Source organism: Sus scrofa, chromosome 14 (genome assembly GCF_054392235.1).
Source record: "Sus scrofa isolate SSC_HxYL_T2T_F1_AM1 chromosome 14, Sscrofa_HxYL_maternal_Yorkshire_Landrace_v2.0, whole genome shotgun sequence".
In the NCBI taxonomy this organism is placed as follows: Eukaryota; Metazoa; Chordata; class Mammalia; order Artiodactyla; family Suidae; genus Sus; species Sus scrofa.
Window position 1 is genome coordinate 5754930 of NC_139396.1, and position 24330 is coordinate 5779259.

Here is a 24330-nt window from a genome sequence, read left to right on the forward strand (position 1 = left end):
TTCATGGTTCCCTAGTCACATTCTTTTCCGCTGTGCCATGGGGGAAACTCCTGCAGGGGGATTTTATATCGCTATGCCCAGCCAGCGAAGCCAGAGACCTAGTCACCTTGACCTAATGCAGACCCTCCCTCAGGCTTCCAGCCTCACAGAGGGTCCAGAATGTGGCCATGGCTCTGCCAGCACCAGCTCTGTGTTGTCCCCACGTGAGAAGCTGCTGACTATCAGGACTAAAACTCTAGAACCCTGTCCTTAGGTTCTTACAATCTAGTGACAGACAGAAAATAAACAAGGCAGGAAGTAATTAACGCGCGATTATAAACTGTGCCTCATGCTGGCCACGGAAGGGGTGGAGAGAGAGGAAAATGAGCATCGGGCAAGCCCACTGACAGGGGACACCAGGGGTACGCTATGCCCGTGAAGGGGAGCCAGCAGATGAGAAGTGTGAGGTGGGCATTTGGGGCAGATGTCTAATTTCTTAACCTGAGACTAGAAAGGTCTCCGGGAGGTAACGGAACAGAAAACAGAAAGCCAGCCAGTGTGACTGGTGCAGCTGGCTGAGGGGAGGGTGGGAGAGGAGGATGGGGTCACATCCCACAAGGTCCCCAGGGGTAGCCAGGGTGCATGTAAGCAGGGAAGTGACAGGTGTATTTATTTTTAAGATCGCCTGCTGCTGCATGGAGCATAGACAGTTGAGGACTCTGTGAGGGCAGGAAGACCAGACAGGGGCTGTGTGACAGTCCAGGGGAGGTGGGACATTGGCTTGAAGCAGAGTCAGAAAGGGCAGAGAAAGGGAGACAGAGGATGTGGGATCTTTATTGGGGATGCTTGGTAGAACCTGCTGCTTAAGTGATGACAGAGAAGTCAAGGGTGACTTCTGGATTTCTGTATTCTTCTACTTCTTCTTTTTTTTTTTTTTTTTGTCTTTTTAGGCCACACCTGTGGCATATGAAGTTCCCAGGATAGGGGTCGAATCTGAGCTGTAGCTGCTCACCTATACCACAGCCACAGCAACGTAAGATCTGAGCTGTGTCTTTGACCTACACCACAGCTCACGGCAATGCTGGATCCTTAACGCACTGAGTGAGGCCAGGGATTGAACCCTCCTTCTCATGGATGGTAGTCGGGTTTGTTAACCACTGAGCCATGATGGGAACTCCTGGATTTCTGGCTTGAACAACTGTATGATGGTCATCATATTTACAGAGCTGGGAAAGAATTGGGGAGATGTGGCTTAGGGGAAAGAATGAAGAGAGTTTCGTTCTTTAAATATCAGGTTTGAGATCTGGGTGAGGAACTCAGGCAGGAGGAGCTTGCCCCTGGAACTGACAGGAGAGGCTGGGCTGGGAAAAGGAGCCCAAGGGTGACCAGCAGGGAGGTGGCCCATTCTTCCCCAAGAGAAGCCGGCACAGCAGGCGAGAAGGGGCTGACGAGGAGCTGAAAGAAACACTTGAGAGGGTGTGTCGTCACCCAAGACAGAGAGGAGAAAGATAACTTGAGAAGGAGGAAGTGGTGGGCTGTGTCAAATGCCACTGGAAAGGGTCAGAAGATAAAGAACAAAGTGACTGCTGACCATGGCCACAAGGAGGTTACAGACAAGCCGGGGGCGGGGCAGGAGGCACAAGGCGACAGAAACCAGGTAAGCAGGAAGTGAGGGCTGATGAGGACCCCTGAGGAAGGGGGTCTGGTCTCTGCCACGGCCCAGCACCCGCCCCACCCCCACCCCCTGCCAGGCTGGCTGGGCCCAGTGGGCCCACTGGGTCAGACACACTGCAGATCAGGCCCGGTGCCAGTGCTCAGTCTCCTGCATGTGCTTCTGAGTCTCCATCCTTCCCTTGACTTCTCAAGGGTGAGGACTGGTCCATTCACCTCCATTGCTGCCCAGGTGGTACAGGAGAGGGGCTGGCTCACCAACCCTTTGATGAATGAATGAGGAGGAAAAGCGGTTCGGCTTCCATTGTTCCATCCCATCAAGCACTATGGTGGGAAGTGAGATGGGCCTCTTCCCCTTCCTCCTGGGCACTGGGTCTCCTGGGTGTTGGGTGTATATCTGGGGGGACTTGGGGTGTGGCTGGGGCTTACGGCACACTCCAGGAAGAGCTCCATCTCCTAGAACTTTCACCTCCTTCCCAAGGTGCAAAACTTGACGGGGGTGGGGGGTGGGGGCGCTACAAGGAGGGCCCCCCAGCTCACTGGGAGTGCAGCCCTGGTTTGGGCGGACCAGGGAAACTGGCTCCTGTCCCCAGAGTCCCTGCCTGCAGTGAGCTTTTATCAGCTGTGCCCCCTCCCACTCCTGGGGGCCTGGGGGTCCCCGCCCAGCTCACCATCCCCCTCCCCAGGGCCCAGCAGACACACAGCCTCCTGCCCTGACCACAGCCCTGGAGGCAGGCAGCCTTGCCTGGCAGCCCCTTCCGCCCCCTCCCTCGAGGTGAGTGACTTCCTGTTTGCCTGCGGGAGGAAGCCGCTCAGCACAGGTGGGGAGGTGGCTGGCTCACAGACTGAGCGAGAATGGGGCAGTGGAACCCACTTTCCAAGGAAGCACACGCCCTGCCCCGTGAGAGGCAGGGGGGTAAGGAAGGGAACCTGCACCTGACTGATAACTACCTCTCACAGAGGGCCTCTCGGCGCCTACATGCACCCGGCCCCTTACAGGCAGCATCGCCAAACCCAAGAGTCTGGTGTGGCAGTGGGGCATTATTATCTCCATGCTACAGACGAGGAGACCCAGGGTCAGAGTGGTCACTCAGGCTGGATTTGAACCCACGACTGCCAAACCAAAGACACTGTGTGCTATACCCTGTTGCCATCTGCATGCTGCTGATACAAAGAAGCAGGGCTTCCTTCCAAGCAAGCAGGCCTACTGAGATCCCTGCCTGAGCTCACTTCTACAGCTCAAAGCTTATGAAAATCCTAAGTGGATGGACGCTTACTGGCTACTGGGCAGGATGAGAGCTGAGGCACACCTCCGTGTGCCCCTGTGTCCCTGAACTTGTCTCTGAAAAGGTTCCTCTAGGGAGACCTGGGAGTGAGGCAGACACATGCCCCTTCCCTCAGAAAATGCCCTATTCCCTCCTAGTTCTCTGGTCTCCCCAAGCCTAGGCCTTCAGGGAGGTCAGACACCTGCCTCCCTAAACATTCCTCTGCCAGGTTAGAGAGTGACAGTCCACTGGCCAACTGGGCTGTGGGGTCCCTGGGAATCAGAGCAGAGAACTGGGGGGGGGGGTGTAGGGCCAGGGTGAGGGTCTCCAGGGACTGAGGCCCCCGCAGGGCCCCTGTGCCCCTCCCTGATGCCTGCGATCTTAGACTGGGAGGGAGAAGTCTCTCGGAGGCAGGGCAGTGAGTAAAGGAGACATGGTCCAGCAATAACCCCCTCACCAACTGCCCTACACTCATGGCCACCAAAGCTGCCCTTGTTTTCCTGGGGAAGGGCAGGAAGTCATACTTACAAAAGGGGGTGACAAGCTTCTATTTCTTGGACTCAGTTGCCCAATCCCCTGGTGGGCACAGTAACCTTGGGAGGCATCCCCACCTGGCTTGTGGACAGGTGCCCAGGCCACAGCTCCCTGCCCCTCGTCTTTCTTGGCAAAGTCTGGCCCCAGCTGCTCTCTCCCAAGACTCCCCTGCTCGGCTTCCTCAATCCCACCCTGTGTTTGCAGATGAGCGCTTTCCCTGCAGCCACTGGTCACATGTAAGCAACAGGTAGGGCATAACAGTTAGTCACCTCCGTCCTGGAGCCTCCTTGGCATCCAGAAGATGCTCACAAACATCTCTTGAAATACACATGTGTTAAGATCCTTATAAAAGCAAAAATGCTTGCAATCTCTACATCCACCAGGAACCATATAAATCAATTCTGGTAGAGGAATCTAATTTAAAAAAAAAAGATACGAATGAGCTCATTCACAAAACAAACAGACTCACAGACTGCAAAATCAAACCTACAGTTACCAAAGGGGAAATATAGGTAGGGAGATAAATTAGGAGCTAGGGATTAACAGATACACACTATTATATAGAAAAGAGATAACCAACAAGGGCCAAATGTACTGCACAGGGAACTCTACTCAATATTCTGTAATGACCTACATGGGAAAAGAACCTGAGAAAGAGTGGATATTTGTATTTGTATATAATTCACTTTGCTATATACCTAAAAATAACACAACATCGTTAATCAACTATACTCCAATAAAATATTTTTTAAAATGAGCCATATGGTGAACCTCGGCAACCTCTAACTATCTTGTTTCTGAGGAGTATTTTGTAAAGTGGAAAAGATTCTCATGGCGTATTATTAAGAAAACTGATTACACATTCAGTACGGTCTTAATTTCTAAAATATCTAAAATTTCTGGATATCTATGCTTGATAACAATACACATGATTTGAAGCTCTTTATGTTTTCTTCATATGTACCTGTCTAAAAACAAATATGTTATCAGCAAAAAATAAAAGTACTAGAAAATTAAATTGGTTGAATTAAATAATGATTGAATTTCTCTGCTCATTTTAAAGACCAGGATATTCTTGGTGTTCCCTTGGATGCATTGGGTTAAGGATCTGGTGTTATCACTGCAGCAGTGGGGGTCGCTTCTGTGGCATGGGTAAAAAGACTGGGAGGTCTTTGCCCACCCTCGTTTCCTGCCCCACTCCCCACCATGCCCAGTTGCGAGTGGAGGCTGAGAAGGGGTATGAGATGTGGGGGTGGTGCAGGAGAGGGTCTGCATGGGTCACCCCTCACTGCTACTACCTCTCAACTGGCTGTAGTTCGACCTCTCTGATGTTGGCGTAGGGACCTACACCCCAGAACTGGTATGGAGTCTATTTTAAGATGAAGACATTGGAGATCTGACAGAGGTAGTAAGAAGCTTTCTCAGAACTTCTCTTATCTCACCAAAAGAAGCAACTTCTGAGAAATAAGTCTGCCATAAATTTCTTCTACAGGGCAGGAAAGAATTCAATAAAACCTACCTCAAATCCCTTTTCTAGGATTTATGGCCCAGAAAGTGATAGAAAAAACACCCATGCTGTAGAGACAAACATCACTAGCTTTCGCATTTATTTTAAAAAACCCATTTATCTTTCCTAAAGCAATCTATTTGTTCTTCCCCCTCCCTTTCTCCTATTAATTTAGGTATCCTTTAATCCTTTAACAAGCCAACTACTTCTTTGATTGGCTCCCATGTGCAGGCCAATAAACCTTTTTCTACTGTTAATCATTTGTTGGGGTTGTCAGTTTAATTTGCAGGTTCCGGTGACTACATCTTAGAGGGTAGAAGAAAAGATTTTTTTTTTTTTCATGGCTGTACCTGAGGCATATGGAAGTTCCATGGCCAGGAACTGAATTCAAGCTGCAGGTGTGACCTATATTACAGCTGCAGCAATGCCAGGTGCTTTAACCTAATGTACCACAGTGGGAACTCCCAAAGTTTTTTCTTCCCCTCTCCAACAAAGATTATCTCCTCCATGAATCTAAAGCTCTATTTGCCTAAGTAGGCATATGGTACACCTGATTAACATTTTTAATAGTTAAGCATGTATTTGAATATGAGTAAAAACCTATGATCTCATAGATATTATTGCTAAGGACCACACTAAAGTAAACAATGCCTACTTTACAATGTTTTTGTCAGATTGTGTGTATGCAAGGAAAATATTAAATAAAATATTATGTGGTTGCCAAGCAGGGGGAAGGGAATGGGATGGACTGGGAGTTTGGGGTTAGGAGATGTAACGTATTCCATTTAGAATGGGTGAGCAATGAGGTCCTGTTGTATAGCACAGGGAACTATATCCAGTCTCTTGGGATAGACTATGATGGAAGATAATATAAGAAAGAGAATGTATATATGACTGGTCACTTTCCTGTACAGCAGAAATTGGCACAACACTGTCAATCAACTACAATAATAAAAAATAAAGGGGAAAAATAGCATAGGTAGAAACCTCTTAAGTCAAAAATCATGACAAGCTATGCCAACCAGGATACACTCTGTGCAGATGAATGCAACCTTTCAAGCACCTACTCTTTGGGAGGAAGAATTGAGGGTCTTCCTTCTTCCTTCTTTAATCAGATATTAATTGATGAATAGGAATTCAGGTGTACAATTAGTAGGAAGGCAAGGCTCTGGGGTTGCATAAATGACAGAACAGGTATGCTCTGACCCAGTGAAAGAGGAAGCCAAAACTCAGAGCAGGGCACTTCCAGGGGCCACTCGAAGGGTCCAGGGGCCTGGACCTAAGTCTGCCCAGAGCCACAAAACCCTGGGCTCCCGAGGTGCTCTGTGTGCCAGCTGGAGTGTATGATCTTTCTCAATAGGTGCCCACAGGCACAGAGGGGCAGCCTCTGGCTGGCACAGCACTGGGATCCCTCCCTGGGGAGGGAGCCTGCACACCTGTGCTCCCTGAGGCCCTTTCACTCCAGTGGGCCTCAGCCCTTCCACGCATCCCCCAAGGGCGCGCTGAGAGAGGCCAGGAAGGTAGGGACCCTCCTTGGACATCCTGGTTTGTAAGGGCCCTAATTCCACCCCTGTCCACGCTTCAGTGCTGAAAGGAGGCTTTCCTGAGGTCGGGATGCCAGCAAAGGGCAGAGTTCAAAAGTGCATCTGGGCCTCCCTGCTGGCCCAGCTTGTACATCCACTTCTTTTCCCTGCATACCTGCCCTGGGCTTTGTTTCAGCCAGGACTCTTGCCCTGAATGCTCTCCTATGGTGACCTCACTCCCTCCCCCTCCACATTCATCTCTTACCTACACACCCAGGGTTCATGAACCCTCCCCAGCCTGGGGAATCTTCTAACCAGGTGAGCAGGACTTCAGAATTAGTAGATGCCCAATTGCCTGTCCATGTGCCCGCGACTGTGGCTCTCCTTCCACATGAGGGCCCAGGCCTGCCCTCCAGGGTCCTGTCTGTGGGATCACATGAGCCCAGCTTCCAGTGTTCTCAGGCTGGACACCACCCTAGACTCCTCATGCCCACAGCACCCAGTCCTGCTGGTCCTCCCTCCCTGGCAGCCCCACTGCTCCCCTCTTATCTGGAGAACACTGGGGACCTCCTGCCTCTCGAGTTCACATTCATGGTCCACCACAATTCACCTCCAGGAGATGGCTCCTGCCCTTGAAAACCTTCCTGACCAACCCCACCCCACTGCCTCACCCCATTGCCTTTAGGGAAAGCCCAACACTGGCATTTGAGACCCCCAGCCTCTGCAAAGACCACACCTCACCCTGTACCGAGACCCCAGCAGTCTATGGGGCTCCCCTGAGCGTTCCTGGAAATTTCACACATTGGTGTGTCCCCATGCTGCACTCCTGGTCAGCTCTGTTCCCTTCCACATCCTCCTTTCCACCTGCCTGACCCTCTTCATCTTCCATGGCTCACCCCCATCATGCCATGTCTCCAAACAAGATTTCTAGACCATGCCAGGGAGAATCAATGGTTATGATAATTCCCTAACTCCAGCCACAGAATGTAGTGCAGCAACCAGAAACGACAAACCAAGTATCCAGACAGCAGCCAGATAAATCTTCTTAAAAACCAGCATCGAGTTTGAAAGGAAGCTCGTATTTGTAGCACAATACAATGTATGTAAGTCTGCAATATGTGTATACATAAATCAACAGCATATATTTCTCAATAACAGTCCAGATCCTGGGATACACACATCATAAATACATCGGAGTAGCTGCTGCTCCCAAAGGCAGGGAAGATGGTCAGTGGGACCAGAGATAATGGATGAAAAGGAAATCACAGTAAGACCCCTTACAGTTTTTTTTTTTTTTCTTTTGGCCACTTTTTGGCCACTCCACAGCCCATGGAAGTTTCCGGGCCAGGGATCAGGTCCGAGACACAGTTGTGACCTACGCCTCAGCTGTGGCAATGGCGGCTCATTTAACCCACTGTGCCAGGCTAGGGATCGAACCTGTGTCTTGGCACTGTAGAGATGCCACTGATCCCACTGAGCCACAGCAAGAACTCCCCCCTTATAATTTGATCATAACAAGAGAAAAATCCAAGTTGCACCACAGGCCAAGGACGTGAACAGTCTGCAGGGGAGAAAGACAAAGGGCTTAAAACATATGTGAGACTCACACACTGCTCACTATTAAGACCCATTAAAACGACAATGGGACACCATTGTTTCATCTGTCAAATTGATGAGAACAATTGATGACACAGAGTTGGCAGAGCCTTGGGGAAGCACACAGTCCAGGGAATAGTAAGTCAGACCGCACCTTTGAAAACAGGCTGGCAGCATCAGTTGAAATCTAAAATATCCAGAGCTTTTCAATCACTAATTCCGTGTTTAGGAATTTCTCCTGCAGAATTTGTCACAGAAGGGAGCAAAAATGTAGATATAAATATCCTTCGTGCAAACAAAGAAACAAACATGGGGGAAACAATTGAGACGACCATAACAGAATGACTAAATAAATATGGTCCATCCATTCAACATTACACATTTTTTTTTCTTTTTAGGGCTGCACCCAAGGCAGATGGAAGTTCCCAGGACAGGGGTTGAATCGGAGCTACACCAGAGGTATAGGGGTTGCTGGCCTACACCACAGCCACTGCAGCACGGGATCTGAGCCACATTTGCAATCTACACCACAGCTCGTGGCAAAGCTGGATCCTTAACCCACTGAGCAAGGCCAGGGATTGAACCTACATCCTCATGGATACTAGCCAGGGTCATTACTGTTGAGCCACCATGGGAACTCCTTACATACTTTAAAAGGGCGGAATATATCTATTTGTCCGAACCAGAATAAGTATATTAAAGTGGGAAAAATAATACTCAAGGTTCAGACCTGAGTATTATTACTATTTGTGTAAGAAGGGGGGGAAAAGAGAAAAAGCATAATACATACATTCTCCTTTACAAACAGAACGTTTCTGCAAGTATCTCAACTGCCTCTGAAAAGGACTGGAAATCAGAGGACAGGAGAAGGAAGGAGATTTTCATTGTGTTCTCTAAGGGCTGTTAAAATGAACATTACAAAAAAAAATTAACACAGACAAGTAGCACCTTTCAAACACTCTTTAAAGAATTTTTGGAGCTCCCATCGTGGCTCAGCAGAAACGAATCAGACTAACATCCATGAGGATGCAGGTTTGATCCCCGACCTCAATCAGTGGGTTAAGGATCCAGCCATGAGCTGTGGTGTAGGTCACAGATGTGGCTCAGATCTGGTGTTGCTGTGGCTGTGGTGTAGGCCAGCAGCTATAGCTCCCATTGGACGTCTAGCCTGGGGACCTCCATATGCCTCAGGTGCAGCCCTGAAAACACCAAAAAAAAAAAAAAAAAAAAAAAAAAATTAACTCATGCAAATGTCTTAAAAAGAAGAAAAGAGATGGAATGCACCCATACCTCCTGCTATCTTCTAACCACCTCCTGCTGGGAGGCCCCCTGGAGACTCCTCCACTGCACAGAATCGTCCCTTCAGCCAAAACCTCTTCTTCTCCTTCTCTCAGGACACTTGGCTCTAAAACTGCACCATTTGGTTATAAATCCCGATCCTTCACTTACTAGCTGTCTAACAGTGGGCAGCTTTGTGATTCTCTCTGGGCGTCAGTATTTCATCTGGGAAACAGGATAACATATACATCACAGACTTGCTGAGGACGATTTGTGTTTGCACATAAGGGGCTCAAAGAAAAGCCTGGCATAGAATACATTCTCAGTATACCTCTCTGTTTAAGTCTGCTAATAATTTTTTTTTTCTTTTTAGGGCCACACCTGTGGCATATAGAAGTTCCCAGGCTAGGGGTTGAATTGAAGCTGCAGCTGAGGCCCAGGCCCCAGACAGCAATGCCAGATCCGAGCCGCATCTGCAACCCACGCCACAACTTGTGGCAGCACCAAATTCTTAACCCACTGAGTGAGGCCAGGGATCAAACCTGAATCCTTATGGATACTAGTCGGGTTCTTAACCTGTTGAGCCATACCGGGAACTCCATAAGATTATCCATTTTAAGAATAAAAGAATAATGGAATTTTCCTAGAAGGCAATAGTTTTTCTCCCTATATCCAGTTTGCAGTGTTTACTGATTTGGAAAATGCCACTTTAGCCAGAAATTTTTGTTTTTTTTTGTTTTTTTTTGTTTTTTTTTTTGCATACGGAAGTTCCTGGGCCAGGGATTGAATCTGAGTAGCAGCTGTGACCTATACGGAAGCTGCAGCAATGCCAGATCCTTTAACCCACTGCACTGATCAAACCTGCTCCTCTGCAGTGACCCAAGCTGCTGCAATCGGATTCTTTCTTTTTTTGCCTTTTTTTAGGACTGCACCCGAGGCATATGGACGTTCCCAGTTAGGGGTTGAGTTGGAGCTACAGCTGCTGGCCACAGCCACAGCCACAGCCACGAAGGATCTGAGCCTTGTCTACAACCTATACCACAGCTCACGGCAACGCCGGATCACCAACCCACTGATTGAGGCCAGGGATTGAACCCGCGTCCTCATGGATACTAGTCGGATTCGTTTCCGATGAGCCACTACGGGAACTCCCTGAAGTTGGATTCTTAACCCACTGTGCCACAGCAGGAAGTCCAAGCTGCTCTGCTTTTGTTCATTGCATTTATCTGACATGACATTGAAATTGTTGTTATTGTTATTATCCATTTATCTCCATCACCAAACAAGCTCTATGTGGGGAAAGGCTCTCCGTTCAGGAATGTATCCTTAACACCCAGAATACAGCCTCACATACGCGCCTCAGTATTTGAATGAGTTAACAGGATATGTCTTCTAGGGAAAGTTAAGTCTCTGCCTCAGATTTAAGCCTCCCAACAAGAAGGACACTCTAAGGACTCCAGAGAGGGACTACTCACCACTCGTCCATTGCTCATGGACCCCCTGTGGAAAGCTCACCTGCTCATGGTCACAGACGATATTCTATCCTGTGCCCCAGAGTTTGAGGGCCTGAAAGTATTACTGTTTTCCCACCTCATTTAGAAAGCCTGCTTCTGAGCTTTTCTAGCTAAAGGCCAAGTTCTCTGATCTGTTTCACAGTCATGCTCATCATCATCCTGCTTTATTTTGTTTCACAGCATTTATCACTCTCAGAAATAATGTGATTCATCTGCTAACTGCCTATTTTCTCTCTTGCACAAGTCATGTAAACCAGAGCAGATGTATTCCCAGTGCCTATGAGCATGGTTAGTAGTTTTCAGGAGCTGGGGATTAGCAGAGTCAAACTAGTAAATACAGGCTGGATAAACAACAAGGTCCTACTGTATAGCACAGGGAACTATATTCAATATCCTGTGATATGCTATAATGGAAAAGAATATGAAAAAGAATATATATATGTGTGTATATAACTGAATCTCTTTGCTATACAGCAGAAATTAACACAACGATGCAAATCAACTATACTTGAATAAGTTTTTTTCCCTTTTTTTGGCCACCCATGGCATATAGAGTTCCTGGGCTGGGAATCAGATCCCAGCCACAGCTGCAACACACACTGCAGCTGTGGCAACACCAGATCCTTTAACCCACTGTGCTGTGCAGGGGATCGAAACTACGTCCTGGTGCTGCAAAGACACAGTTGAGCCCGTTGAACCACACTGGGAACTCCTTCAACGAAATTTTTTAAAAAAGTAATTGGGAGTCCCCATTGTGGTTCAGCGGAAACGAATCCAACTAGGAACTATGAGGTTGCAGGTTCGATCCCTGGCCTCAATCAGTGGGTTAGGATCTGGCGTTGTTGTGAGCTGTGGTGTAGGTCGCAGACGCAGCTCAGATCTGGTGTTGCTATGGCTCTGGCGTAGGCGGGCAGCTCTAGCTCCGATGTGACTCCTAGCCATATGCTGCAGGCGCAGCCCTCAAAAGACAAGACAAAAAAAAAAAAAAAAAGTAATTGGCACTCAGTAAATATATGTTGAATGAATGAATGCCTGACTCTTCAGACCCCTCACACAAGGGAAACACCACATCTGGAAGAGAAGAATGAATCACTCAGCGCTGACTGCTGTCTAAACCTGACCTTGGTGTGTTTCTTATGTAGAAGGGCTCAGAGACATCCAATTAGTTGCAAATTACATTCAATCAGCTCTGAACCAGGGGAAGGACTGGGCTAATGAGGTTCAAGGGCAGGTGGAGCCCCCAGCTGCTCAGGCCTTCATGTTGATGCTCCCTACCTGACCTAGACTTGCAGGACATGTACTGAAGGGTTTGGACCCATGACCTGCATGCACTGAGCGAAGCAGTGCACCACCTTGCAGCCTGGGGAAAAAAATCCAGCCAAGAACTCACAGCCCTAGCTCCACTGTTCTATTGAAAGATGCTAAACTCAATCCTAGGGCCAGAAAGAAGCCTAAGGGGGAATGTGAGTTTGTCAGCTGAGCAAATGCTGTTTACCTTCTTAGGAATTCTCTGATCTTTTCTGACCAGACACACCCAGAAGGGCCAAGCAAAGGGCCCAGCATCCAAGGGAGAGCACTCCTGGGAGGCAGCCGGGCAGGAGGGCCAGGCTTGAGCCAGGCAGGGAGCAGGAAGGGTGGCTCAGCTGGGTCAAGGGCCTACAGGCCACTGAGGCCAATGGGAGATAGGGAGGAAGGCCCTCAGTGTCGCCCAGCTATGATGCTAGATGGTTTTAAGGGTTCCTCCAGCTCTCCAGCAGGGCCTGAGCCCAGATGTACCCAGCCTGGCTGGAGGAGCCTGTGGAGCCAGCACACCCAGGCCAGGGCTGACTTTCCCACTGGGCCACAGCGTCCCCCTGTTGTCCCCGTCTCCGCCCCTGATGCGGTTGAATTCTGAGCAACCCTCAATCGCCCTCACCCCTCCCGCCACCTCTTTCTGCTCCCCTGGCTGCACAGGTGCTCCCCCCGCTCGGAGTCCCCGGTGCACTCTCCCCATCGAGGACACACTGTCCCCACGTGCCCTTACCCTTGTCCCACCGGGCTCCTGCTCTGGCCGCCCACCTGTCCGGGAGTCCCATGGCGGGTGTGTGGGGGGTGCTGCGGAGCGGCTGCTGCGCGGGGTGGGGGCCAGGCCTGTCGTGCTCGGCGCTTGGCTCTCGGGAGGGACTGGGTTTCCGGCCGCGAGGAGACTGAGGGCGGCGGCCCGGCGGGCGGCGCGGGGCGGGGCGGGCGAAGCCGTCCGACTGGTCTGACCGCGGCGGCGCAGAGCCTGGCGCCTCCTGCACGACCTACGCTGTCCCCGCGGCCAGGCTGCTGGCGCCCCAGTCCTCTTCCAGCCCAGAAACCAGCCAGAAACCCAAGCCCGACCCTGACGTGTGCGCGCCCCCAGCGGGGTCATAATCGGAGTCCCTCCAAACCCATCCTATAAGATTTCTTTCGGGGGCGCAAGAAAAATTGCATTGAGTTCAGAGTTTCAGCAGTCTGTAACTTGACTGACGGAGAACTTTAGCTAGCTGGTTTGGAGGCAAATAGTTGTGTCTTGAAACTTGAATATGTTTTTGCAAACATCTCGGACGTCGTAGTATTGCCAAGAAGCTCATATTTTTCAATGTTCCACTTGATGCCACTCTCTGATTTGTACTTCTGTGACTGTATTAGGCACCATATGTGAAAATCAAAGTTAAATGATGCCATATTCCAAGTATAGCCAGGGATATTTTAGCGTCCCCAGAGACTGGCAACGTGGAAAAATATATTTGCATCAGATAATGCCCCAAATGGAGCTGACCAGGTCCTGTAGGAGCAACAACAGCAGCTAATATTTAATTTATGAGTTTTATGGATGTGTCAGGCAATACCGCTTTTTTTTCTTTTTATGGCACACCCAAGGCGTATGGAAGTTTCCAAGCTAGGGGTCCAATCATCTGATCAGAGCTGCAGCTGTGGGCCTACACCACAGCCAAGGCAAAATGCCACATCGTAGCCACATCTTCCACCTATATGCCACAGCCACAGCAATGGCCAGATCCTTTTTTTTTTTTTTTTTTTACTTTTCAGTGCTTCACCCTCGGCATATGTAGGTTCCCAGGCTAGGGGTCTAATCCAAGCTACAGCTGCCAGCCTATGCCACAGCCACAGCCACATCAGATCTGAGCCTCGCCTGTGAACTACACCACAGCTCACAGCAACGCAGGAATCTTAATCCATGGAGCAAGGCCCAGGGATTGAATCCTCGACCTCAAGGTTCCTAGTTGGATTCGTTTCCTCTGTGCTATGATGGGAACTCCAGCAATGGCCAGGTCCTTAACCCACAAATCAAGGCCAAGGATCAAACCCGCATCCTCACAGACCCTATGCTATTTTTTTTTTTTTTTTTTTTGTCTTTTTGCCTTTTCTAGGGCCACTCCCACGGCATATGGAGGTTCTCAGGCTAGGGGTCTAATTGGAGCTGTTGCTGCCAGTCTACGCTAGAGCCACAGCAACACGGGATCTGAGCTGTGTCTGAGACAGCTCATAGCTCACAGCAACGCCAGATCCTCAAGCCACTGAGCAAGGCCAGGGATCAAACCTGCAAGCTCATGGTTTCTAGTTGCATTTGTTAGCCATTGAGCCATGACGGGAACTCTCTTTGTTGGATTCTTAATCCATTGAACCACAACAGGAACTATCCCCCTCTTTTTTTCGTTTCTACCTGTCCTGATACTTAATCCTTATAACCACCCTCAGAGGTAGGAATCTTTCCATATAATGACAAAACTGAGGCACAGAGAGGTTAAGCAACCTGACCAAGGTCACACAGACAATCAGAAGCCAGAGGCCATGCTCTTCATCACCATGCAATGATGCTGCTTTGTCTTTTTTAACCTGTCACTACGTCAGCAATCCTATAACTTATTAGCTGTTCCTTTGTTAGTTCCACACACATGTATTGTGCATCTACTGTATGTAGTCAGGTACTGACTCGGCACTTGGGGTAGAAGGCTGAATCGAATGCTCCCAAAGTTTGCAGCCTAGCAGGGGGAATAAGCAGTGGTATGATGGGAGATAAGCAGTGGTACTAGGAAGTGAGGGGTCACTCCCTGAGGGGTAAAGTCCTGGAAAGAAGAGACCCTTGGAGGAGAGCGGTCCAACACCTGCAGGCAAACTTCCCTCGATTCCTTGGCTGACTCTTGAATGAACACGATTGGGGCAAGAATGCACATGACCCAAAGGAAAGCAATAACTGAGTAGAGATTTGAGCAGTTAGTTGCCTGCTGCTGGGGAATTTGGAATCAAGTCCCGCCATCTTGAAGGGGCTTGGTTAGCACTTTGGACTGTCCACTGAAATCTCAGAATGGCCACAACTAAGGAGTAAAAATTGCATCCTAGGGTTAAGGGATGTACCCCAGGATTAGGGGCAAATCAAAAGAAATACATCCAAAATCTAAAACCAAGCCTCCACAAAACCAAGGTGAGTGTCCAGTAATTTAACTTCCTGCTAGAAGAAAATTTGACCCTCTTCAGAGCCAAATAAAAGAAGCCAGACCATCTACAATGTATCATTCACAATATCTACCATACAACAACAGCAAAAAGTATTAGACTTCTAAAGAAACAGAATATGTGTACTATGGTCAGGAGGTGGAAAAAAACAGTCAATTAAAATATAATTTTAAAGGAAATTAATGCTAACTAAAGGAAAATTGTTTCCCTGCACGCTCTCAACACTGCCGATGATCAAATGTGTGGGTGTTCCCTGATGTTAAGGAATTTTCCAACTCTTTGGACACCGACAGGGTGTTCTACAATTTAATTAGGATACTTAGTTAGTGCAGCCCCCGCAAATTAAGGGCTCAGTCTCACAGGATTGCTCCCCACTTCAGATGCAAATCTCAAGTTGTCACCTATACCTCTGAGCCATAGGTTTGTTAATTGCTAGACTGGGCCACAGACCTCAGGAATCACTTCACTTCCTATTACCAATTGATTATAAAGGATATAACTCAGAAACAACCAAATGCAATGAATGCACAGGACAAGGTATGTGGAAAGGGTATATACGCAGTTTCCATACATCATTTATCTTTTTTTTTTTTTTTCTTTTTAAGGCTGCACCTGTGGCATATGGAAGTTCCCAGGATAGGGGTTGAATCAAAGCTGTAGCTGCCAGCCTATGCCACAGCCACAGCCACACCAGATCCGAGCCACATCTGCAAACTACACCAAAGTTTGCAGCAAACTTAACCTGCTGAACGAGGCCAGGATCAAACCCTTACTCTCAGTGATACTAGTTGGGTTCTTAACCCACTGAGCCACAGCAGGAACTCCCATACTATTGTTTATCATTTACCAAATTGATATTGTAGGGTATTGCACCACCACCAACAGAATACATAGTCTTTTCAAGTGCATGTGGAACATTAACCAACACAACTATAGACTATAAAACAATCTCTAGCTTTCAGTGGGTTGAGATTTTTATTGATCATGTCTTATCAATCATGGTGAAATTAGTCTAGAAATAACAGCAGTACTTTACCTAGAATATGCCCCCAATATTTGAAAATCAAGCAATGTGTCTCAAAATAACCTAAGGGTCAAAGAAGAGATTGCAGGGAAAATTAGAAAATACTTCAAACTGAAATGGCATAAACGTAGATAAACAATATAACAGAAGTAGAGTGTCTGAATACAGAGCCACATATGCCTGGTCAATGGGCATCTTTTGGCAAAGGTGTCAAGGTAATTCAATGGAAAAAGGACAGTCTTTTCACAAATAGTTCTGGAACACCTAGAAATCTAGAAAATGAACCTAGGGACATGTATTTAGAATATATAAAGAAATCTTTCAACTCATTAACAAAAAGACAACTAAAAAATGAGCAAAGTATCTGAATAGATATTTCTTTAAGTTACACAAATGACGAATAAGCATATGAAAAGATGCTTAATTTCATTAGACATCTGAGAAATACAAATCAAAATGACAATGAGGGTGTTCCCCGTCGTGGTGCAGCAGAAACGAATCCGACTAGGAACATGAGGTTGTGGGTTCGATTCCTGGCCTCGCTCAGTGGGTTCAGGATCTGGCGTTGTTGTGGCTCTGGCATAGGCCAGCAGCTATAGCTCTGATTAGACCCCTAGCCTGGGAACCTCTATATGCCGCGGGTGCAGCCCTTAAAAAAAAAAAAAAAAAAAAAACCAGGAGTTCTCATCGTGGTGCAGTGGTTAACGAATCCGACTAGGAACCATGAGGTTGCAGGTTTGGTCCCTGGCCTTGCTCAGTGGGTTAAGGATCCGGCATTGCCGTGAGCTGTGGTGTAGGTCACAGACGCTCGGATCCTGAGTTGCTGTGGCTCTGGCATAGGCTGGTGGCTACAGCTCCAATTAGACCCCTAGCCTGGGAACTCCATATGCCGCGGGAAGCGGCCCTAGAAAAAGCAAAAAAAAAAAAAAAAGCCAAAAAGCCCCCAAAACCCCAAAATGACAATGAGATACTATTTCACATCCATTAGGCTGGATTTGGTAAAAGATAATGACAAGTGTCAGTGAGGGTATGTGGAAATGGGAGTCCTCATGTGCTGCTGGTTGGATTATAAAATGATCTAGCAACTTTGGAAAATAGTTTGTCAAGATAAATCATAGAAGTAATATATGACCTACAATTGCATTTTTTTTTTTCTTCTTAGGGCCACACCTGCAGGAAATTCCCACGCTAGGGGGTCAAATCGGAGCTGGAGCTGCTGGTCTACACCACAGCCACAGCAACACCAGATTCCAGACACATCCACAACCTACACTGCAGCTTCAGGAACACCAGATCCTTAACCCACTGAATGAGGCCAGGGATCAAACCCACATCCTCATGGATGCTAGTTGGGTTCTTAACCCACTGGGCCATAATGGAAACTCCTTTAATTGCGCTTCTGATACCCAAGAGAAATGAAAATACATGTCCACAAAAAATTGGTACATAAATGTGCTTAGCAGCGTTATTCATAACAGCCCAAACTGGAAACATATCAAATGTCCTTTAACTGATGAATGAATAAACAATATGTAGTAGTCTGTCCATACAATGAAATATTATTCAGCCCTAATGATCCATGATATTACAATATGGATTAACTTTGAAAATATTACACTAAGTTAAAGAACTCAGGCACAAAAGTTGACATGTTACATGACTCCATTTATAGAAAATGTCTGAAAAAGGCAAATCTATAGAGACAGAAAGTAGATTAATCATTGCCTAGGACAGGGGGAAAGGGGAAACTAAGAGTTATGGCTAAAAGATACAGAGTTTCTTTGGAGGAGTGACATGATGAAGTTGTGGTGATGGTTGCACAACTCTATGAAATATACTTGTATCAGTCAAAGTTCCCCACAGCAATAGAACCAAGAGGAGATATAAATATACAGAGAGAGATAGAATTATTATAGTGATTGACTCATGATGTGACACCTGCAAGCTGGAGCTAGGAAGCCAGTGGTACGAGTCCTAGTCTGAGTCTCAAAGACCATGTCCAAGGGCAGGAAATCATGGATCTCGCAACTTAAGCAAAGAGAGCACATTTGTCCTTCCTACGTTTTTTTGTTCTATCCAGATCCTCAAGAAATCGGATGATGTTCACAAGCAATGGCGGGGGCCCTGCTTTATGCTGCAGTCTGCCCATTCAAATGTTAATCTCCTTCAGAAACCCCCTCACAGACACACCCCCAAATGATGTTTTGCAACTACCAGGTTTACAGTATCCTTAGCCCAGTCTAGTTGACACACAAGATTAATCATCACAAGACTAAAAACTACTGGACTGTACACTGTAAATGGGAGAACTGTGTGGCATGAGAACGATGGTGTCTCAATTACGTTGCTAGAAACAAAATCAAAAGAATCTTGTGCCTTACCTCACACCACACATAAAAATTAGATCAAGATAGACCATAGACATCTATATATAAACCAAAGCTATAAAACATCCAGGAGGAATGTTTGCAACTTTTTTTATTTAAAGGGCTACACCCAAAGCATAGTCTGAGGTTCCCAGACTAGGGGTCTAATCAGAGCTGTAGACACTGGCCTAAACCACAGCCACAGCAACACAGGATCCAAGTTGCATCTGTGACCTACACCACAGCTCACGGCAATGCCAGATCCTTAACCCACTGAGCAAGGCCAGGGATTGAACCTGGGTTCCCATGGATGCTGGTCAGATTCGTTTTTTGCTGAGCCACAACAGAAATTCCGAGGCAAAGTTTTTTTTGTAAATTCAATAAAAAGATCTAATAAGCAGAACTTTATTTGAAAATTTCAAATTCTGTAAATCAAAGTACCCTGTTAGGAAAATGAATAGGCAAACCCCCAATTAGGAGAAAATATTCACAAAATATTTATCTGACAAAAAAATCATATTCAGATTATATTCAACTTCTGCAAATAATAGAAAGATAAACCACTCAGTTAAAGTAGCAGCCACCATGAAAAAATGCTCAACATTGCTAATTATTAGAGAAATGCAAATCAGAACTACAATGAGGTATCTCTTCACACTGGTCAGGATGGCCATCATCTAAAAGTCTACAAATAATAAATGCTGGAGAGGATGTGGAAAAAAGGGAACTCTCCTGAACTGTTGGAGGGAATGTAAGTTGGTGCAGACACTATGGAGAAAAGTATGGAAGTTCCTTGGAAAACTGAAAATAGAGTTACCATATTATCCAGCAATCCCACTCCTGGGCATATATCTGGAAAAGATGAAAATTCCAATTTGAAAAGATACATGCACCCCCAATGTTCACAGCAGTATTATTTACAACAGTCAAGACATGAAAGTGTCTATCAATAGAGGAATGGATAAAGAAAGTGAGATATGTATCTATATATGGAATATTACTTAGTCATAAAAAATGAAATAATGTCATTTGTAGCAACACGGATGGACCTAGAGTTTATCACACTAAGTGAAGTAAGTCAGACAGAGAAAGTCAAATACCATATATCATTTATATATGAAATCTAAAAAATGGCACAATGATCTTATTTACAAAATGGAAACACTCAAAGATGGAAGACATAGAAGTCAAATTTATGGTTGTCAAAGGGGAAAGGAAGGGGATAAATTAGGAGTTTGGAATTAACAGATACACACTACTATATATAAAATAAAAAACAAGGACCTACCATATAGCATGGGGAACTATATTCAATATCATGTAATAACATATAATGGAAAAGAGTCTGAAAAAGAATACACATATATCTAAAACTGACTCTGTGCTGTACACTTGAAACCATCACCACATTGTAAATCAAAGCTACTTCAACTAAAAAATGAAATTAAAATAATGGCCTGGAGTACTCATCGTGGCTCAGTGGATTAAGGACCTGACATTGTCTCTGGGAGGATGCAGGTTTGATCTCTCGCCTTGAGCAGTTGGTTGAAGATCCGGGATTGCCACAAGCTGCTGCATAGGCTGCAGCTGCACTTCCAATTTGATCCCTGGCTGGGAAACTTCCATATGCCACTGGTATGGCTATAAAAAGAAAAAAAAATGTTGCAGTCTCCATGTGAAACCATTGTAGGGGGAGAACACTTAGGTGTAATTTTATTCCGTTTCTCCCAAGTTAACTGGGGAAAGAAGGTTGAGAAATGTGGTAGGGATTTGATGGTAGGTAAACAATTCCATTGACCTGGCTTCTGTGGTCACCTCCTTCCTACAGAGACTGCAGGGAGGAGTAACAACCCAGCTTGATGGGGAAGTCAGAGCTTGAACTCACCCTTGGTCCTAATTTCCTCGATCGTTTGTTGTGGGTGGTTACATGGAAAACTGTCATTTCAAAGCAGCAAGCATTTTTGTCCTGAGAAAGATGAACAGTTGGAAAGCCCCTTGGGGCAGGAAGATCCTTTGTTCTGGGCAAAGAAGGGTGACATTTGATAGCACATTTGCAAAGCAAAAGTCATACTCCAAAAAAGAGTCATTAGAGAGTTGGTCTGCAGGCGACGTGAACCGGGGACCAACAAGGGACCCCACCTCTGCACACAGCTTCCTTCTGTTTTTTTCCTCTCAATCGGGATTGGACTTGACTTTGCCTGCAAAATGTTGCTTCTTCTTGGGAACATGTGTATTATTGAAACATGTGATCACAGGCCAGGTTTTTCCCTGGGACCTAATGGCAGCATCCAGTGCTATTTGGGGACACAAGTGCCACCTAGTGGTCCAAGAGCTGGGAAAAGAGAGGTTCTTTCCTCTCCAGCCTGTGGCACCTGGAGAAGTAGAGGCTCTGGGATTATTTGGAGACACTGCCCTTGGTGTAGACACTGATGATTAAGGAGAGGAGGGATGTGGAGGGAGTTTGGGGTGAAGGTTCTGACAGACATGAGTGAGGGTCCCCCACTGAGTCATCCCTGAAATACTGGGGAAGGGGGCTTTGCATCAGGGGACAATGAGGGGCTTAGGGGGAAGCTGGACGAGGACCAAGACATTCAGGTGGTGTATCTGCTTTGCTTCCACAGGCTGGTGACATCTGGAGACACTTGAGTTATAACATTATTAAAGTAGTTTTTATAGAGAGCTTTTTATGCAGACTGTCACATATGTTATTTAATCGTCCAAATGACTCTGAGAAGCATTATGATTTTGGTTTTTCAAATGAATGAAATGAGCCTCAGAAAGCTTAAGCAGCTTGTTCAGAGTCATCCAACTGGACCTTACTCCTGGGCCTTCTGACTTCAAATTAGAGACTTTTTTTTTTTTTTTTTTTTTTTTGGTCTTTTTTAGGGCCGCAGCTGTGGCATATGGAGGTTTCCAGTCTAGGGGGCTATTCGGGACTGCAGCTGCTGGCCTATGCCACAGCCACAGCAATGCCAGATTCGAGCCGAGTCTATGACCTATACCGAGTCTGTGACTTCCTGCAGCAACAGAAAATGGGGATTGCAGCTAGCGCATGGTAGGGGCTGGGCTTTAGGGAAAGAGAGAGTGAGAATATGAAACACTAGGCCAAGCCTTGGGATCCTGCCCATAGTGCGGGGAGGTTGGGCAATGGCAGCCCAGTGGCACCAGTGGACAGTGCCCTTAGGACAGTGGCACCTCCTATTCAGTTTTTTCTTGTGTTTGTGAGTGTGTGTGTGCATGTGTGGTTTGTTTTGTTTTGTTTTTGCCCTGGCTGCAGCAGCTTGATATGGGATCTCAGTTTCCAGACCAGGGTTTAAATATTGAACCCGGGCTGCAGTGTTGAAAGTGTTGAGTCCTAACCACTAGGCCACCGTGGAACTCGTTCTTATTCAGTTTTAATTGTGCTTCGTGTTATCTCTGCCGTAATTCTTCCTTCCTTTCTTCTTTTTATATTTATTCCACACATTCCCCTATACTGAGAATTTTATGGCTCTCACACAGGGGCATAGAAACATCCAGTTAATCCCCTTAAGGGAAAATACTCCTTTGGAAAATACTCCAACAGCAAGTTTTGTCCTTCAACAGTTTTCCACTCCTGGCTAAGCCGCTAGGGGGCGCTCTGTGTGTTGTCTCCAGCACCTGGAAGTGACACGGAGTCCATGCCGCATGAAGGCTGTTGAATTAATAATCAGGCACTGATGTGGGGACATATCTTTGCCCTAAATGGAGCTTGAGACGTCGTAGGGAAAAATATTTTAAAATAAGCAAACGAGCAAATATATAACACGTCAGAAGGTAATCATTGCTAGAAAGAAAAAGCAGGACACAGGGCAAGTGAAAGAGACACAGGTGGATTTGGAAGATAGAAGGCTATTTTAGATGGGGTAATCAAAAAAGATCTCTTGGATAAGGTACCATTTGTGCAGAAGTCGCAAAGTAGAAGACGAAACAAGCCAAGTGGATCTGCAGGGCGTGGAGGGCCGGGAGCAGCAGTCTGAGTTCACTGGCCACCAAGACAGCTCTTCTGCTCTGACCTCAAGTCACATTTTCCGAGTCATCCGACTCTGCGTGGACTTTTCCTAGGGAGAGGTGGCAGGCACGGCTGTCTGGACCTCCAGCTGCCACCTACCAACATGATAAAGCGCATGTTTCCTTTGCAGGTGTGACGCTGGGCTTTCTCTGTTGAGTTCCGGCGGGGGCCGGGGGGGGGGGGGCGGAGGGCGGGGGGTGGAGGAGGGTGGGGTGTTCTCTCTAGGGCGGAGGTGGGGATGGGTGGAGTTCATTCCACCTATCAATCAATCATCCAGGTCAGGGGTCCTCTTCGGAAAGGGCACCACAGTATATGGACTTTCAAGCAGGGATAAGAAAACCCTTAGCATTTCTTGGGTCTCACCCTTTGGAGAATAGACATGGATAAAAGCTAGATACTTGTCAGGGGTCAGATCCTACGTGTAAATAGCCCAAATTAGGGCTAAACTACAGTTCAATTGATATGCTAATGCGGATAAACGTTGCCTGGAGTGAAAAGCCAACTTTTTGTTAGGGAGACTTTAAAATCTAGACCTGTAAAGCCCTGAGAGCATGAACAGGCCGAATTATTTGTTTTCTCAAGGTTTTCCCCCAAATTAAAATGTAAACAGGATTATCTTCAGGGAAAAATACTGACCCCTGGTGGAAATTTCTTGAACGGCTTTTTTAAAATTCCCTCACAGACTGGCTAGCATTGGTAGACATAAAGGCAGAGGCAAAACTGTATTGCAAGCTGAACATTCCTGTTTAAGCTTTCTCATGCTAAGAACCCCAACATAAATAGTGTATTTCACTATCTCTCCAAACTTTTCTGAGATCTGGGTTTAATATCAAGCATGAGATTTACCACGATGACTTAGGCATTTCGTGGTTACATGAAAACAACATTATTTGGTTTCCCCAAGTTTTGCAAAAATTTCGCCCCAGTTTAACACTTACTATTATAGCACAATCTATGCCCCCAAAAGTTAAGCTGAAAGTGTCTTGACCAGAGTGAGGAAATAAAAAAACTTCTTCCACCAAAATCAATTGCCCCTAAAACCAAGTTCTTCTGCCAAGTTTATGATTAACCTCTCCATCCAAAACTTTATTCCCTTTCTTGTCCCAAGATTGAAGAGTAGCAAAGACAAAAGAGGATTATAACCTAGCAGGACCCTTTGGGGCCTTCCCATGACAGACCCTCGTCCTCTGCCTGCCTCTTATTCATAGAAAAACTTTAGCCTCCTAACTTGGCCTTCCCTGAGTCCCAAATAATAAACTTAATCAGAGAAATGAGAAAATGCAGAAACAAAGGGAAACAGTCAAGCAAGACAAAATAACAATAGTTTAGCCATTAAATAAAGTCAAGTCCCTTTAGTTCCTCCTCAAGGAATATAGATAATATTCTGCGCTATATCCTGGAGCTGTTTTGCAGATACTGACCCCCAGAATGTGGAAGACGTTAACTGTATGCTCTCCACAAGCATATAGGCCCCAGACCAGCTGGAACCAGAAGGTTGATGGTATTGACTCCCAGTACCTCACCAGCAACCAGTCAGAATAACATCCAAGAGCTGATCACACAC

The 24330-nt window shown here is 46.6% G+C and overlaps 1 protein-coding gene across 12 annotated transcripts in view; it reads right to left on the bottom strand.

Moving 5' to 3' along the window:
• Positions 1–22917, bottom strand: part of PSD4 (pleckstrin and Sec7 domain containing 4) — a 47500-nt gene extending 24583 nt beyond the window's left edge. The window contains exons 1-4 of one of the 12 annotated variants that reach the window (XM_084993341.1): positions 12926–13032; positions 9366–9578; positions 8230–8313; positions 3719–3863 (exon numbers count right to left, since the gene is read on the bottom strand). Coding sequence is in view for 1 of the 12 variants with exons in the window: in XM_084993327.1 (XP_084849453.1) it covers positions 22652–22654 (3 nt within the window). In the remaining 11 variants the exon portion in view is untranslated. Of the gene's footprint in view, positions 1–3718; positions 3864–8229; positions 8361–8865; positions 8976–9365; positions 9579–12890; positions 13033–22651 lie in introns of those variants that run through there. The other 11 variants (XM_084993333.1, XM_084993332.1, XM_084993336.1 and 8 more) reach the window with 11 other exon arrangements.
• Between the last annotated feature and the right edge of the window lie 1413 nt (positions 22918–24330).